Source organism: Pelodiscus sinensis, chromosome 19, assembly GCF_049634645.1.
Source record: "Pelodiscus sinensis isolate JC-2024 chromosome 19, ASM4963464v1, whole genome shotgun sequence".
NCBI lineage: Eukaryota > Metazoa > Chordata > Testudines > Trionychidae > Pelodiscus > Pelodiscus sinensis.
In genome coordinates, this window is record NC_134729.1 from 25,065,194 (window position 1) to 25,083,032 (window position 17,839).

The window sequence follows — 17,839 nt, forward strand, 5'->3', positions numbered from 1 at the left end:
GTTGGGTTTCCTTTCATCTGGTGGCTGTTCAAGGGGTCGCGGTCTACAGTGTCAGAAGGTCCAGGCCAATGGTTCCAATGTTCTGCGGCCCTATATGGAATGGGCGGGTGAGCTCAGCCCACTCCTGCTCTTACACCTTAGCTGAAATGTCCCACACTAACAGGGGGCCCAGGATCAGCAAGTTTCCTCTCCCAGCCATTTGAGGGGGAGGGTTGCTTTCTCTACCGTCCCCTCAGCTGGTTTCCCACCTGCCTGGGTCCCAGCACAGCACCAGGTAGGAATAGGAGAGCAAGTAGCCAGAACTTGTCCCTCTAAAGGTCCCAAGCTGTGGGGTTCCCAGAGGAGCAAGCAGCCCTAGAAGACAGGAAGCTGCAGCTGTCTCACTCTGCCTCTAGACAGTTCTCTTCTCAGCAACTGCGGCCTTTAAGGGCACTTTCATGTGTGATGAGGGTCCTGGGTTGAAGCTTGCAGTGGGTGGGGGATTGCAACTGATCTGATCTGCAGGTTAAGGCCTCACAATCAGTCTCTGAAACCTGTTTCCTGAGAGAGTTTCACAGCTTGGTGCCTTCTTTCCTTTAAGCCACACACGGAGCCTGAATAAATAGGTAGCTTTTGGCAAAGGGCGGGCAGCGTTGAGACCTACAGAGATGGAGGAGGGGAAGGCAAACACTATTGTTGTGGCTGAACCACCCCCTGCCCCAACACTGAGGAAAGAACAAACCAACATGCCCTCCCCACTGCACTGCACAATCACATGCAGTTTGGGCTCAATTAGATAATGGGACTTTTGTCACCAGCTCCAGTGGCAGCAGGTCTTGACCCCAAATTAAAGCTTTTAAATCACCAAGAGGAGCTCTCCACACACAACTTTCAAATGCAGAGATTTCTGGTTGCAAAAGTAGTCTTTAGTCAACACAATCTTTTTTCCTAGTGCTTAAACTTTCCTTGGAGATTTTCACACAATGGTGTTAGCAAACATGCTGGAAATGTAGGATAATAATAGAAATGTAGCCGTGTTAGTCTGGTCTAGCTGAAACAAAAAATAGGACTATGCAGCACTTTAAAGACTAACAAGCTGGTTTATTAGGTGATGAGCTTTCATGGGCCAGATGACTTTTTCCAATTTTGTTCCACTATTTGATCTGAGGAAGTGGGTCTGGCCAACAAAAGCTCATCACCTAATAAACCAGCTTGTTAGTCTTTAAAGTGCTACATAGTCCTGTCTTTTGGAAATGTAGGGTTGCTATATTTGAACTTTCAAAAAAGAGGACACTCTTGAGAGGAGTATCTGTATCAGTATCTAGAAACTTAGATCAGTATCTACAAACTCCCTCTCAGGAGTGTCCTCTGTTTTGAAAGTTCAAATATGGTACTCCTAGAAAATGACAATGGAGCTGTGTCATTTACCCACCACCTGCCATTTTTGCTTCAAAGGGAAATTTTGAGCATGCTTTCAACAAAAAAAAGTGGAAAAAAATTATAAAAAGTCAATGCCCTTGTGTTACCAGGAAAGCTGTGTGTGGATTTTAATGCAGTTTTTAGCTCCCTCTGGCTATGTCTACACTGGCGGGTTCTTGCACAAGAACCCACAGAGCATCCACACAGCCCGCCCGCTCTTGCTCAAGAAATTTATAGTAAAGCGTGGTAAGAGAGGGCTTCTTGCGCAAGAGCTAAGCTCTTTTCTAACAAGTGTACACTCTCTTGAGCAAGAGCTCTTGTGCAAGAGGGCAGTGTGGACGTGCGGCAGGAGTTTCTTTGCACAAGAAAGCCCTTTGGGTAAAATGGCCATCAGAGCTTTCTTGTGCAAGAGCGCGTCCACACTGCCATGGATGCTTGTGTGCAAAAGCACATCTCTTGCACAAAAGCACATGGCAGTGTGGAGATGTTCTTGTGCAGGAACTGTTGCACAAGATGGTCTTACACAAAAACCCGCCAGTGTAGACATAGCCTCTGGGTCCCACCCAAGTTCTGCCTCCTCCCAGCTGGTCTGGGTCTAAACCATTGAGTCCTAATGATGGGTTGCATCAACTTGCATAGAGATTTACTTGAGACTACATGAGAAGCACTAGCAAAGCCCATACAAACTACAATGAGCAAGCCAGGACATTTTCAGTAAGGCTACGTCTACATTGGCAAGATTTTGCGCAAATACTTTTAACGCAAGAGTTTTTGCGTTAAAGTATTTGCGCAAGATAGTGTATACACTGGCATGTGCTTTTGCGCAAGAGATAACACTTTTGCGCAAAAGCATCCGTGCCAGTGTAGATGCTGTCTTGAGCAAGAAAGCTTCAATGGCCATTTTAACCATCGGGCTTTCTTGCGCAAGAAATTCATATTGCCTGTCTACACTGGCCTCTTGCGCAAGAACAGTTGTGCAAGAGGGCTTATTCCTGAGCGGGAGCATCATAGTTCTTGCACAAGAAGCCCTGATTTTATACATTAGAATGTCAGTGTTCTTGTGCAAGAACTCCCTGCCAGTGTACATAGGCAGCAAGTTTTTGCACAAAAGCAGCCAATTTTGTGCAAAATCTTGCCAATTTAGACACAGCCTAAGAGTGTTGTGACGCTGTTGTATTTTCAGGTCTGATTTTGTAGCAAGTAGTTTTAAAGGCAGGTGAAACTTGGGGGTACCCAAGACCAGCCAGATTCTGGAAAGGGTACAGGAGTCAAGAAAATTTGAAAACCACTGTTCTGTGTGATGGGAGGCAGCAGCTAGTATACTATAAGCAGGGGCCAGGCTGGCTGATGAAACCCCCTCACAGATGCAAATACTGGTGCAGAAGTTGGGCATGGCAGTACCTGGGAATGATGAAGGTTGGCCAATCCAGAAGGCTGTGGTGGGTCCGCGGCTGGAACACCTGCTCAGTGGTAGGTTCAACTGAGAGTGCAGTGCTGGTTGCAGCCAAGCCTACGTGACCATAAAATCACAGCACCACTCAAACTTGACCACAGGAGCCTTCCCCAATATATTTCCTTCAGGAACTGCCCCTGGAGACATGGGCTAGACTGAGCCAAAGGGGGTGGCACAGACCTCACCACCCCCTGGGGGAAGCCCAGCATGTCTGGTTCCTCAGTGATAGCTCCTTCCCTTCTCCTGCTTTGGCTCCAAGGAGTGTCACCTACTGCAGCCCTGAAAAGGAAAGTGTCTCATTGCCCCTTCACACCAGCTGTGCTCCGTTGGATGGGGCAGGGGAGGGGGGGCGGGTGAACATTCCCCTCCCCTTCACAACCCAGTTCAGGAAGATGGCAAGTGCGTAGCAGGTGTCTCCTCTCCCCAGCCTCAGACTCTCCCAATCCGAGGCTGTTTTAAAAATCATTCGATTTTTTAAAATGATAAATTCTGGGTTCATTTATTGGCCTTCTGGGAGGGGGTTGGCGTTATCACAGTGTTCACATAGGTGCAAGCTGAGACTCTCACACAATCCCCACACAGGCAGAGCCGGGGCTTTCAGAAAAACACTAATCAGGAAACAAAACATGCAATAAAATGGTGAGTGTGAGGAACCTTTAGCTCCCCACCAGCTATGTTCGCGTAGGCAAAAGCTGATCAGCTAGAGTGAGCCTGGCTGGTCTAGAAAAGGGGGCACTGGCTGATGTTGGGACTGGCCTGGAGCATTGAATTCCTGTGTCCCACTGGGGGCCCCAGGTACATTCCTTCTTTACCCTAACTTAGCCACTCCCCCCAGGCCAGAGGTGGGGCTCACACTAATTCCCAGCTTCCTCTCAAGTCTGGAGAGCTCTCCCCAGCTCCCTTAGCCAAGCTGGACAGCTTCAGTTCTGCCCTTCCTTCTGTCCCTCTAGGTCCAGACCCCCTTCTGAGTCTCTTCTCTGAGCTCCTGCCCCACTGGCAGCCAAGCTGTGGCACTGGGCTGTCTCGGAACGAGCAAGACATTCCCAGTAGGGCACAGCAGAGGTTCAGTCATCTCGCTGCTCCCTCCCTCCAAACAGCCTGGACAATTTTGCAGCAGTATCATACTGCAAATGCCAGCCTACCCTGCTGCTCTCTGACATCTCCCTCACACCAAGTGTCCTGTAGGGCACATAAGTAGGTGCACAGGGCCAGAAGGCCTACTAGAGCAGTGGGGATAGACTAACCAGATGGATGGCCGTGTAGTGTGGTGTAGCCACATTGGGTGGCCCCATTGGCTGTAGGGTATCCATGCTGGGAGGTCTGCTGACCAAGTTGATACGGGGTAGTCAGGTCAGGTGGGCTGAGAGGGAGACACATTGGATGGCCCTGGCTAGTGGGGGGTCAAGTGGCCTGGTAGGTGTTCAGAGTAGCCTGGTCCTGTGGCCCATTCAGCGGTGATCATGGGCATCAGCATGGCAGCATTCAGCCAGCTTCCTCAGGGCTCGCTCCTTAAAGCGAATCTTCTTGGTGAGCTTGAGTGAAAGGCTGGTCTCGTTCTCGTGGGCTTTCAGCTTGGCGTAGTAATCAGAGAACTTGTTATACAGGATGGAGATGGGCATCCCATTGAGGATGATGCCAAAGGAGATGCACCCAAACGCCACCATCCTGCCCAGTACTGTGTCCGGCACCGTGTCTCCATAGCCCACTGTGGAGAGACTGACCTGAAAGGGGGGTCAAGAGAGGGAAATTATCAATCCCCCTGAGTGCTGGACCTGCTCAGCCACCAAGCCAGACCCCACCACTGAGACATGCCCCCCTACTGCCATGACAGCCTGCCCCTGACAGCTAAGTCACAGCCCTAGGGGGCCACCCAAGTTAGGGACTGCTCCATAAGTCTCCCTTAGACCAAACCCTGTGACAGTGTAAGGGTCCCTCTCCCCTGCCTGCCTGCCTCTCTCACACCCAGCAGACCATGTCACCTTCATCCCCACCCTCTGGGCACCAGACAATGTGTCTCTCAGGCTCAGGGAGTCCAGGTATTAGCCCACTGCCCTCAAAGCTGCTCCCCAAACCATGAGTTCCCCGTCTCTGACCCACACTCACAGGACTGTCTCCACTGCAGAGTTAGGTGGGCTCTGAGTTGGATGCTGTCCCTAACCCTCCTCCTTGCCACATATAAAGCCCTTGCTCCCAAGTCAGTCATGTTCTGAGCCTGGGCTAACAGTGACACTCAAGCTGATAATTGCTCCCCATTGCACTGAGGAGAAAGGCTGAATCCCTTCAGTGCTGAGTTATAGAATCAGGGCCTTCATGGTATCATCTAGTTCATCCCCTTGCACTGAGGCAGCATGAGTAACCCTAAGCCACCTTTGACAATTGTCCGTCCAACCTGTGAAATCCCCAGTAATTCAGGTTTCTAGGGGGGCTTGGTTTAGTAGATTTTGTGGGGCCCCTAGGCTCTGGGGTGTGGCCAAAAATGAAGGGTTCAGTGAGTGGGAGGGGGTTGTCAGGGAGGGGACTTGGGGTCTGGATGGGAGGGAGGGTGCAGGAGTGGATTGGGGGTTGCTAGGTCTGGAAGGCTGGTAAAGTGTGGGAGGAGCGGGGGTGCAGAGTTTGGGTGCAGGAGTGGGCTAGGGAGTAGGGGTGTAGGGTCTGGGTGGGCAGGGGTGCAGGCACAGGGTGGGGGATGCTTACTTGGCACAGCTCCCTAGGGACTGGAGTGTGGCAGCACAGTTGTGAACCCTTTCGAAAGCTGTCTCATTTCCTAATACCAGCTTGTTTCGGGACTCAGACAGCAACACTCCAGTCATTGATTTCTTCTTCCAGAGTTGGCAGAATCTCAGGCCACCTCAGGCCTGAGATCAGAAGTTACTGCTTATGCTGGGGGAGACTCGGGCATGACTCTGGCTCCTGGCCAGCAGCTCCTACGACATTGAGCTCAGCCCCAGCAGGTTCAGTTGTCCATGGGTACCCATCCACCCATTTCCCTTTGTGAGGAATGACTGCCTCTTACCGCTGCCCACCACCACGCATCAGGGATGCTGGTGAAATTGGTGCCAGGGACATCATGTTCCACTGAGTGCATCAAAGCTGAGAAGGTAAAGACACCCAGGGCGATGAAGAGGAGGAGGCAGCACACCTGCTGGTAGCACTGGCGCATGGTGAAGCCAAAAGCCCGAAGGCCAGTGGAATGGCGAGCCAGCTTGAGGATGCGAAAAATCCGCATGAGTTTGATGAGCTTCAGGACTTTGCCCAGCTTGCCCACACTCGCCATTTTGTGCCGCTCCTCATGGTAAAGTGCATCGCCTTCATCCAGGTGCTCAAAGAGAATCTGAATGTAGAAGGGCAGGATGGCCACCAGGTCGATGGCATTGAAAGCTGCCCGCAGGAACTTCTGGAAGGTGGCTGTGGAAATGAGCCGCATGAGGTACTCAGAGGTGAAGAAGATGGCACAGATGGTCTCCAGCTGCTCCATGCATGCCTTTCCAGTCTTGTGCTGCATCTCCTCCACTGTGCTGAGTGTCATGCCCACAATGGAGATCAGCACAAAGAAGCTGGACATGACAGCAATGATCTTGGCAGGGATGGAGGAGAAGGGTTTCTCAATGAGGTTCCAGACAGCTTTCCGGAACTCCCCCAGACATTTGCCCTCAAAGTGCTCCTCTTGCTCCAGTGGTTCGAGCTCCGCCTCCAGCTCTCGCTGGATTTTCAGGTATTCCTTGAGCTCGTCTTGCTTCTCCTCAAACAGGATCCGGCAGCACCGCTGGGAGTATTTCAGATGGATGCCCCAATAATCAATTTCCTCCACAAAGTTAGCAGGGCACAGCTCATCCATGATCCACAGGACACCACTGTGGTAAAAGTGGAAGATGTAATGGAAGATTAAAGGGTCTCGGTCAAAGAAGTACTCGTTCCTCTGCACTGAGTAGTCATCACAAAGTTTCAGCTTCTTTGTGGGGTCCGTGGAGGTGGCCAGCTTCCCAATTCTGGTGATGGGGTAACGGGCAGCCATTTTGTAAGCGATCTGGAAAGATTTTCCCCCTACGTTGATGTTGAGGAACCATTTGCTCTGTTGGGGAGGAGCCTGGTTTTTCTCCTGGCCCTGCTCAGTCACATTATGCATGGAACTCCACTGCTTCACTAGACTGTCCTGGGCAAAAGGGAAGACGACTTCTTCCTCCTCGGGGGTCCAACAACGCCGGTGGTGGTCCCCAATTTTCAGATTGGCAGAGAGGCTTGCGCGTCTCTTCCCCAGCTGCCTCACAGTGCGCGGCATGTCACTGCCGAAAGCCCACCAAAGACAGCGAGGCAGTTGACAGCTTTGATTTCACAGCAATGCTTCCATGATGTGTGCGCTGTGTTCCCTACACTCGTAAACAGGCTATCAAGAGCACCTAGCCTTCCACTGCCACAGGCTGCATCAGTCCTTGATCCTCTGCCCTCCTAGGCTGACAAAGCAGATTACTTATCAGACTGGGCTTATACTGGGCTTATACAGTGCAGGCTGGAGACAGCTACGTTCTAGCTCCGTAAGATACTAATAAGATTAATGGTTTAACCCTTTCTATAAGGAACTCTGGCCGTACAAGCATTTTTCATTCTTTTCCTTGCCACCACCATTTCAGATGGTAGTTTCTACCACACATTAGCCCACTTTCCAGCAGTTGGGAATAAATAACTTACATCTGAATTTGCTAGGTATCACTATGAGAATTTGAATGACCATATTAATATTTAAATCCTAAATTAAGACATTTAAAATGCCTTGAATGGGGTTCAAACAAAATTATGAATGTACACTAGAAAGGAGCTAGAATTTACTAAGGTATTTTCAAAGTGCCTTAATGGAGTCAGACCTGGATTGTTTAAAGATATTTAGATGTATAGAGGGATTTTCAAAAGTATCAATCTGCATCTTCAAGCACTGCAATGCCTTTGGATATTCAACTCCTATAGAATGCCAATGAGAGCCAGGCAGCTAATTCCCAGGCCATGCGCATGATAATAGGAAACTGGGCTTTACTGTGGAAGGGTCAAGGAGACCAAGCTGTTTGTTTATCTTATCAAAGAGAACTTTAAGGAATAATTTGATCCCAGTCTGTAAGCACCCCCTCACAGGGAACAGAGATTTGATAATAGAGAGCTCTTCAAACAAGCAAAGGCATAATGAGATCCAGTGGTTGGAAGATGAAGGTTTTTTTTTTTAAAGGTGAGAATAGTTAACCATTGGACCAGTTTGCCAATAGTTACAGTGGATTTTCCATCACTAAACATCTTTAAATTAAGATCGGAAGTTTTCCCCACAGGTCTGCTCTACTTCAGGGCTATTCAACTTTGGAAGCCCCAGGAGCCACAATGATACACATGCCGAGGGCCGCAACTTAAGTGTGGTTGCATATACGTGCAAATATATATGCAAACAGCTTCTTTCACACTGATGGGCATGAATACAAAGAGTAAGGAAAGACTACACAACACACATGCCCCATTTCAGTCAGTTCTGCTGATAATAATAAAATGCAATATTTACCTGATTTCCACCCATAGGACAGCACTTTTAATGAGCAATGACAGTCCAGGAATTTAACTACTATACCGCAGCTCAACAGAAGCCCATTATATTGACTCCTTTTTTTGTTTTGGCTCCCACCCGCAGGCCACATGTTGGGCCCCATGTAAACCCAAACCCCACCACGGGCTGCAAACAGGCTGTGGGCTGCACGTTGAATACCCTTGCTCTAGTTCAAACATGAATTAATGCAGGAAGTTTTTTTAGCCTATATTATGAAGTGCAACCAGGTCCTTATTACAACAGTCCTTTCTGGTTTCATAATCTATGAAAATCCCACCCTAAATTCATGAAGCTGGACCACACCAGTATGACTGACAAGATGCAGCACAGGTAGGTGCACGTAAGACTCTAGAAAAATCTACAAGATGCATCATGTTATCCAAAATGGCATGTACCCACAACCAATGGACTGTATGGAAATAAGAATGTTGTAATGCGATTACCTGGCTAATCATATAGTCGATACAAATTGTGTGCTGCTGTGCAGAGCCACAGCAGAGGTAGCTCCAGGAGCCGGCTTCGGAGCCACCTGTGCTTCTTCTCTGCATTTTAAATATAATAAGAGCCACTGAGCTCTTACTACATTTAAAATGCAGAAGTGTAGCAATCAGCATGAGCTGGGACTGCTCAGTCCTGGCTTGCGCTGAGTCCAGCAGCCTCTGTTTGTAGCAGACAGTTCTGTCCGCCACGAACAGGGGCTGGTGCTGGAACAGCCCCTACTTGCAGTGGCCAAGGCTGGTCTTGGGCAAGGGGCCACTGTCTATGGCCATCCCTGGCTACTTGGTGGCAACAGCCCCTGTCCATAGGAGGCCCAGCTCCTCACTGGGACCCCTGCAGAAAAGGGCTGATAGAGGCAGTGGGGGGAGCAGGAGGCATGGAGATGGTACTGGGGGGGGGGGGGAGAGAACTGGCATTTAAGCTGGCTACCCCTAGCACCAACTCCTGTTCCCCTTTGTAACCTCTCACAGAGGCAGCAAAAAGGGTGCACTGCAGAGAGCATGGGGCGAGTTGGGAGTCTCACTTACTCCACGCACAGTCCGGCACTTCTGCTTTTGAAACATATAAGAGTCCCAAAGGGTTCTTATACATTTCAAAAGCAGTAGCACAGGCAGTGGGAACTGGTGCCATCGGGGACAGAAGCAGCTCCCATTCATGCTGTTTCCCTGCTATGCCTCTGCCTCCCAATGAGATGGTGCTGGGGAGGAGAGAGGGAAACCAGCTTAAATCTGGTTCCCTTCAGCACTGGCTCCCGGTCATCCCCTCTCTGATACAGGCAGCAAGGGGGGTGTAGTGATTAGTTGAGTGGCTACTTGACTATCCAATAAGCATTTACTTATTGGATATGGGAACACCACAGACTCTCTATAGGGTACAGGATAAACTTAAACAACAAATGGTCTGGTAGCACTTTTTAGACTAACAAAACATGTAGATGGGATCATGAGCTTTCGTGGGCAAAGCCAACTTCTTCAGATGACCAGAGTTAAGGATACAGTTAACTGTGCACTTTAACACAGGCATTATCTCCTTTGTGGATGTTTAGCTATGCTGCCCTAATCCCAAGATGCTTGCATGCAATTCATGGAGATAGGAATGTTAAGAATAGTTTAAAACTGTAGGGCTGTGTCTCGACTGGCAAGTTTTTCTGCAAAATCATCTGTTTTTGCGGAAAAACTTGCCAGCTGTCTACACTGGCCGCTTGAATTTCCGCAAAAGCACTGACTTCCTACTGTAAGAAATCAGTGCTTCTTGCGGAAATACTATGCTGCTCCCATTCAGGCAAAAGTCCCTTTTGCACAAGAGGGCCAGTGCAGACAGCTGAGATTTGTTTTCTGCAAAAAAGCCCCGATTGCGAAAATGGCGATCAGGGCTTTTTTTGCGGAAAAGCACGTCTAGATTGGCCACGGATGCTTTTCCACAAAAAGTGCTTTTGCAAAAAAGCACCCGTGCCAATCTAGACGCTCTGTTCCAAAAATGCTTTTAACGGAAAACTTTTCCGTTAAAAGCATTTGTGGAAAATCATGCCAGTCTAGACATAGCCTAGCTGTTAAATATCCTATTGTTACACAGCTACAAGCCAGCAGAGGGGCTCAGTTCTGGCATGCAGAAGTGAAGAGTGAGGGGGGATTTGATAGCAGCCTTCAACTTCCTGAAGGGAGGTTCCAAAGAGGCTAGAGAAAAGCTGTTCTCAGTAGTGACAGATGGCAGAACACGGAACAATGGTTTCAAGTTGCGGTGGGAGAGGTCCAGGTTGGATATTAGGAAAAACTATTTCACTAGGAGAGCGGTGAAGCACTGGAATGGGTTACCTAGGGAAGTAAGGGAGTCTCCATCCCTAGAAATTTTTAAGTCTTGGCTTGACAAAGCCCTGGCTGGGTTGATTTAGTTGGGATTGTTCCTGCCTAGGGCAGGGGACTGGACTTGATGACCTTCTGAGGTCTCTTCCAGCTTTATGGTTCTATGATTCTATGCACCAGGTCCCAATGGCTGGTCCTGCTTCCAGGCTGCCTCTACTGCAGTTCTGCATTTGAAATTGGAGCCGGAAGGCAGGCTCAGTCCCAGCATGTGTGCTGGCTCCAAATTCAAAGGCAGAGCCACAGCAGGGCAGCCTGGGGTCAGCTGGTGGGACCAGACATGTGCTGGGACTGAGGGGCTGCATCTAGACTGGCAAGTTTTTCCGCAAACGCTTGAATTTGCGCAAGAACACAGACGATCTAATGTAAGATTGTCAGTGTTCTTGCGCAAATACTATGCTGCTCCCATTCGGGGAAAAAGCCCTCTTGTGCAAATGTATTTGCACAAGAGGGCCAGTGCAGACAGCTAAAAAGTGTTTTGCGCAAAAAAAGCCCCGATGGCTAGAGGCTGGTGTTTCTCTCTAGCCACCACACATCCTTGGTAAGGGGAGGTGGAGACTATGTGCTTCCCTGTCCCCAGGTCTGGTGGAGGTGCAGCAAGGTGTCCGTGGGTCAGATCCAACAGTTTGGTGAGCCAGATCTGGCCAACAGAAGCCCCTTTGGCCAAGCCTGCTCTAGCTAAATCCTTCCTCAACTCCTGACACAAGAACAGCCATCAGTGTTAACCTCCTACGAAGTGACCTTACATCCCCTGCCAAAAAAGCATTGTGCTGGACTTCAGATGTGGCCATCCTCTGTTGTTACTGCATTTGTATTAGACTGTTTCTGTCCATACACTGGTCTGTTTGCCTCAGTGCTGAGCAGTGACTGAATCACAGAAAATAGATATGACCCATGAAACAAAATCCAGGAGGCAACCACACGTTCTCTAAAGATCTTTAATTCATACAATATTATTCACTACTCACTCAACTGCAATTCTTTGCCCACTGTGCAGAACGCAATGCACGGTGCCTCTGGGGTTCAGCCTCTCATTGCCGCTCCATTCCAACGCTGGCAAGAGCCAAGATTCTAAACGTGTCATCTCTCTTACAGAATCCCTCTCACACTGGTGTATTGAATGTAAAAACCCAAGGAGTCCCAGGCTGCTACCTGGAGCGTATGCCCTGCAAACAGAATTCTCACCTCGAAGACACCACATTCAGCCTAGAATAGGTCTTGCCTGTCAACATTGGAATAGAGGGACAAGACAGTGCCTGCCCTCCACCAGAGCCAGCTTTCTGCGTTGGAACAGAAGTTTTCCCTACAGTACTTTTGATTTACCCTTATGTAATAAGAGTTCATGACAAAATGTTATACAGACCAAGATCTGAAATGGAGCTAACAGCTGACCTTTGAGACCAAAGCTACTCGCAGCTAAAAGCAAAAGAGGTAAGCCAGCTCCAGGTGTTAAAATAACTGCACCGAGGATTCAACATCCAGAATTTTAGTATCAAATTGGAAACTCTGAGCCCAATCCTGGAAAGAGCTGAGCATACCTCCTACCTTGGGATTTGAAGGCACTCCTCTCCTGCCTGCCCTATGCTATACAGCCTGTGACCCAATGCAAAGACAACCATACAGGAGACTTCAATTTTCCAGCTCCTTGATGGGTCTCGTGCATCAATTACATTTTAAGAATTTTTGGTAAGTCCGAGCCAATGAGTTAGGAGGAGGAGCAGTGTCATCAGGGACTGAAGTTATATTATACCCCCCCAGGTGTGTAGAATGGAATGGCCTGCCTTGGAACAGTAGTAAATAATTATGTTAACAGGTAAGATACAGCCTGGTAGGAAGAGGTAGTTTGCGATGAACTCTTAGGTAGATGTGGGAAAGGGAGAGCTGCCCGGATGTACTGCAGAGATGATACACTATTCATCTGCAGAGATGTGCACTATTCACTGGAATAGCTCTAGAACCTTTCTTTCAGGACGAGGCATCTTGTAGAATAACCCCGAGGGAGGGAGGATGGGAATGGGTGAACCAATGTGACATTTCAAGTTTCCATCACATTCCCGTAGAATTGATTTTAGAGCACCAGAGACCATCACTTCTGACTCCCCACTGCCACAATCTAAGCTCCCTGTGCCCAAGGAAGAGTCCTTGATTACTCCATTGTGATTGTCACCCAATCAAACCCAGAAAACTAGTCCCAGAAACTGCTTGATCGGCACTTGGAGGGTGTGTGATGAGGAGGACCAAGCTGTGTCTCATCTCACAACAATGCAGCTTCCTGAAAGATGAAGAAAAACAAAGAACCTGGTTATTTCATATTCGCTGTCAAAGGTTTTCATTTCATTTCAACTCGCAAACCACATGGGGAACCCATACCCTGCTAATTTGGGGGCTTTACACAATCTCTTAGCAACTAGGGCAGAGGGGTCCAAACTATGGCCTGTAGGCCACATCCAGCCTGCCGGCCACATCCAGCCTGCCAGAGTCTTTGAACTCCCGCCCAGGGAGACTAGCCTCTGAACACTCCCCTCCCCCGGAGCCTTAGCTCTCCCAGCACCTGTGCTCCAGTGGACACAGCTGCAGTGCTGCCAGCCCCAGTGCTCTGGGTGGTGTGTTCAGGGAGCAGGGAGAGTTGGATAGGAGGTGGTCAGGGGAAGGTGAGTGGGAGGTGGTGGTGGACAGGGTTGAGGAGTGCTGGGGGCAGGGAGCAAGGGGAACTGGATAGGGGCAGGGGTTCACAGGGGACCATCAGCAGGGGAGCGGGTTGCAGAGAGAGCAGAAAGTGTGTGTGTCGGGGGGGGGGGGGAAGGGGAATCATGGTTCAGATAGAGGAGGGGACTGGGCCATGCCTGTCTCTTTACAGAGACACAATCTCCCCTACACAGCCCTCCACACAATTCCTGAACTCAATTGTGACTCAGACCAAAAAGTTTGCCCACCCCAATCTAGAGACTAATAGCTTCTTCCAGGTTCAACAACTGCACTTAATTCCCACTGCAAATAACCAGTCATTGAAAGAGCTGCCAGCAGTCCTCCCAGCACAGAGAAGTTATGGGGAGGAGTTGTAGGAGGAGACCCCTTTCCAGCCCCTCTCAGAGAAAGGAATTCACTGCAGCACAGGCAGCTGGGAATTATTTTTACCCAACCAGAGAGCTAATGGAGAGGAGAAGGGTACAAAAGGGAGGAGAGCTCAGAATGGGGGAGGGCCACCTTTTCCTCCCTATACAAAGGAATTTGGTTCCCGTGCAGAATGGGAGACATACCTATTAGGGAAATGACGCAGAAGGTCTCCTGTCTAGCACCAGATGCTCTTTGGAAGCTCTCTCAAAGCTAAAGGTGAAGAAGCTGTTCTTTGCTCTGAATTGCCTCCTGGTAACAGTGCAGCCTGCAGCTACCAGTACACTCAGGAGCACTAGAAAGCGAAGAACACACGGGCAATGAGCTGCTGGGATTCTTGCCTCCATGTCATTGCCCCATCATTTAACAGACAAAATAGCAAGAAGCGGGGATTGCACCTCCTACGCAGTGGGACTGTTTTCAACAGGAGAAGGAAACTGTCTTTTCCCAAAGCTGAAAAATACAGAACTTTGGCCTTTGCCATCTAAGCCCTTGAGGCAAATTGGTTAGAGAAAACCACTGCAGGCTTAAACCATGCAGCAGCAAGAGGGATCCGAGGAGGTCCCAAGACAGCCATTACTGAACAAACTGCATCCTGCCTCCTAGGAGGCAAGTTCAGTTTTCATGAATGCGACTCAGTGAAGCCAAGATCTGTTCTGATGCACCTTCAGATTCTCACATACCAAAAACAGCTGTCACCCACAAGGGGCCTTGAGTCCCAGACAACACAGTTTTCCCAGATTTGTGGTTAGTTGAATTATCTGAAATGAAAGCAGAAGACAGTCAGTTGTCGGGCTTTCAAAGGAGACTATCACACAGACTGACGCATGCTTAAAAAGTTGTTCAAAGCGGTTCCCATTCTGCACCTGACCCTTCATTCTGCTTGCCCATTTGGGGGGTTTCACCACCAAATTTTTTGATTAAAAAAACATTTTCTCTGCCCTACTGCTATATGAAAAACCCACATGAACAACTACGGGAACGTGACTGCTGGTGAGAAGGGAAAGCAGAGAAGCTATGGCAGAGATGTTGCTGTAGCTGTGTTGGTTCCACATATTAGAAAGACAAAGTGGACCAGGTAAAATCTGGATCACCTGACCCACCTTCTCTATGAAAGAAAGGGCCAGAGAGGATGAGACTGAGAGGATGGGAGCAAAGAGACCACAACAGGGCACTGTTACAGGCACAAATACAACCAAGGAAAAAGACGGATAAAACAAAGGGTAGGTCTGCTCTTAAACTGCAGCTGCAACAGAGCTGCAGTGCTGTAGCACTACAGAGCAGACAAAAATCGATGACAGGAGGGGTTCTGTCAATGTAGCCTCGTCTAAAAAAGGGCTTCAGTCAGCATAGGGGCATTGCTATATTCCCAGTCTAAACCAGTCCTAATTTTCTCTCAGCTGTTCAAGTTGCAGGAATCCCGGATGTCCCTTGTTACATGTAAACTTTTCTGACTGAAGGCCCTTATAGAAGCTGACAGGGCTTCTTTCAGCACTTAATGTTCCAGTCCCAGCCTGCCCGCGCACTCAGAGCCATTCTCTCCCACCTCGTTTGACCCCCGGCCATTCTGGCTGACAGACCCGGCCTCACCTGCCCGGGCCGTGCTGGGAGCGCGGGAAGCCCCAGGCCGGTCCGGAGCGCACTCCTCCTCATCCTGCCCAGCCTCGCAGTCGGCGTGGCCGTCGCAGGCCCACGTGGCGGGAAAGCACTCCGCCCCCGCCGCACACTGGAACAGGCAGGGGCAGGGAGGCGGGACCCCCAGGTGCTGGCAGGCCGCCGCCGACTCGTCCGCGCCGTCAGGGCAGTCCCGGCGGCCATCGCAGAAGCGCTGCAGGGGCAGGCGGCGGACACGCCCGGGAGTCCAGCACCGCGCGCTGCGGGGGCTGCAGGGCAGGCCCGAGGCTGAAGGGGGAGGCGAGTCAGTGCTGCGCGCGGCGGCTGCAGAGCCAGGCGGGGGGGGGGCACCGCGCGCAGCAACACAAGCCGCGCGGGGCGCCCCAACCCCTCCCAAAGCCCAGCGTGCAGGGGCACTGGCCACGCCCCCACCGCGCCTCGGCTCCGCCCCAGCCCCCAGCCGGGGCCATTCACGCGCCAGACCCGGCCTCCCCGCTGACCAATGGGGAGAGGAAGGGGCACGAGCGCGAGCGGCCGTGGACCAATAGCCGCCCAGAGGGGTGGGCGCCACGTGAAGGGCGGCGAGCGGTGACCGGGGCTGAGGGATGCAGTGAGCCGGCCCGGCCCCGGCCCCGGCCCTGGCCCTCACCGTTTCCAGCAGGCGACTCCAGCCCCCCGACCGCCATAAGCCTCAGCAGCAGCGCGAGCAGCACCCACATGCCACCCGCCCGCCCAACGCTGGCGCATGCGCAGCAGGGGGCTAAGGCGGGGCACTCCTAGGAAGACGCATGCGCGGGACAAGAATGGGAGGCGGCCCCCAAGGCGAACGCATGCGCAGGAGAGCCAACGAGGCACTGCACTGGCGCCGTGCCTTGCGCTTGCCCAGAACCATGGAGACCAGCTACGGCCAGGGAGTCACGCGCCCACAGGACAAGTCCCTGGCAGGCAGCAGCAGCTGCTCCTGGGCGCCTGTTCCCGCTGCAGCTTCCCTCTAGAGACACGAGACGGGCCAGGGAATATCACTGACTGCACCGTCTGCTGGCGAAAGCAACCAGCTTTCAGGCTTACACACGTGATCTTTTCTGCCTGGAGCCCCAGGCATAACCAGCCCTGGGAACAGCACAGGCCTGGTTTTGGGGAAATACCACCACACTAGGCATCAGTGAACACCCAGTACAGTGCTGGCTGGAGAGGCTGATACACAAAGATGAAGATCATAGAATATTAGAACCAGAAGGGACCTGGAGAGATCATCAAGTCCAGACCCCTGCTCTCAGAGGTCATCCCTGACAGATCCTATCTAACCTGCTGTTGAATATCTCTAGTGATGAATATCAGAGGGGTAGCCGTGTTAGTCTGAATCTGCAAAAGCGACGAGGAGTCCTGTGACACCTTATAGACTAACTGAAGTGTAAGAGCATAAGCTTTCGTGGGCAAAGACCCACTTCGTCAGGTGCAACTCCTCGTCGCTTTTGCAGTGATGAAAATTCCACAACCTCCCTAGGCAATTTATTCCAGTATTTAGCCACCCTGACAGGAAGTTTTTCCTAATGTCCAACCTAAGCCTCCCTTGCCGCAATTTAAGTCCATTGCTTCTTGTCCTATCATTAGAGGCCCTGCAGAACAATTTTTCTCCCTCCTCTTTGTGACACCCTTTTAGATACTTGAAAACAGCTATCATGTCTCCTCTCAGTCTTCCCTTTTTTAAACTCAACAAGCCCAATTCTTTCAGGCTGTGTCTACACTGGAGCAATCTCGCGCAAAAACTTGCTGCCTGTCTACATGGGCCACGTGTTCTTGTGCAAGTAAACTGAAGTTCTAATGTATAAAATCAGGGCTTCTTGTACGAGAACTCAGATGCTCCCGCTCAGGAATAAGCCCTCTTGCACAAGAGCTGTTCTAGAAGAGGCCAATGTAGACAGGCAACATGAATTACTTGCACAAGAAAGCCCTGTGGTTAAAATGGCCATCAGAGCTGTCTTGCGCAAGAGAGTGTCTACACTGGCAAGGATGCTCTTGCACAAAAGCACATGCCAGTGTAGATGCTCTCTTCTGGAAGAGTTTTTGCAGAAGCTCTCTTCCACAAAATAGTTTTTGCATGAGAACGCGCCAGCGTAGACATAGCCTCATTCTTCCTTCATAGGTCACTTTCTCTAAACCTTTAATCATTTTTGTTGCTCTTCTCTGGACCTTCTCCAATTTCTCCACATCTTTCTTGAAATATGGTGCCCAGAACTGGACCCAATACTCCAATTGAGCCCTGATCAGCGCAGAGGAGAGCAGAAGAATGACTTCTTATATCTTATTCACAGCACTCCTGTCAATGTGTCCCAGAAT

The 17,839-nt window shown here is 50.4% G+C and overlaps 1 protein-coding gene across 2 annotated transcripts; it reads right to left on the bottom strand.

Annotated features, from left to right (window-relative positions):
* Positions 1 to 3,444: 3,444 nt before the first annotated feature.
* Positions 3,445 to 16,301, bottom strand: LOC102454464 (potassium voltage-gated channel subfamily V member 2-like). 2 transcript variants are annotated; one of them, XM_075903131.1, is made up of 4 exons: positions 16,152 to 16,301; positions 14,572 to 14,649; positions 5,865 to 13,049; positions 3,445 to 4,572 (listed from the first exon to the last, which is right to left on the bottom strand). In XM_075903131.1, the coding sequence occupies exons 3-4, from the start codon at positions 7,125 to 7,127 to the stop codon at positions 4,300 to 4,302; spliced, it is 1,536 nt and encodes a 511-aa protein (XP_075759246.1). In that variant the 5' UTR covers positions 7,128 to 13,049; positions 14,572 to 14,649; positions 16,152 to 16,301; the 3' UTR covers positions 3,445 to 4,299. The 2 variants fall into 2 exon arrangements, with proteins under 2 accessions (XP_075759246.1, XP_075759245.1); XM_075903130.1 differs by lacking the exons at positions 3,445 to 4,572; positions 16,152 to 16,301 and adding an exon at positions 15,479 to 15,539 and having other exon boundaries at positions 5,741 to 13,049.
* Between the last annotated feature and the right edge of the window lie 1,538 nt (positions 16,302 to 17,839).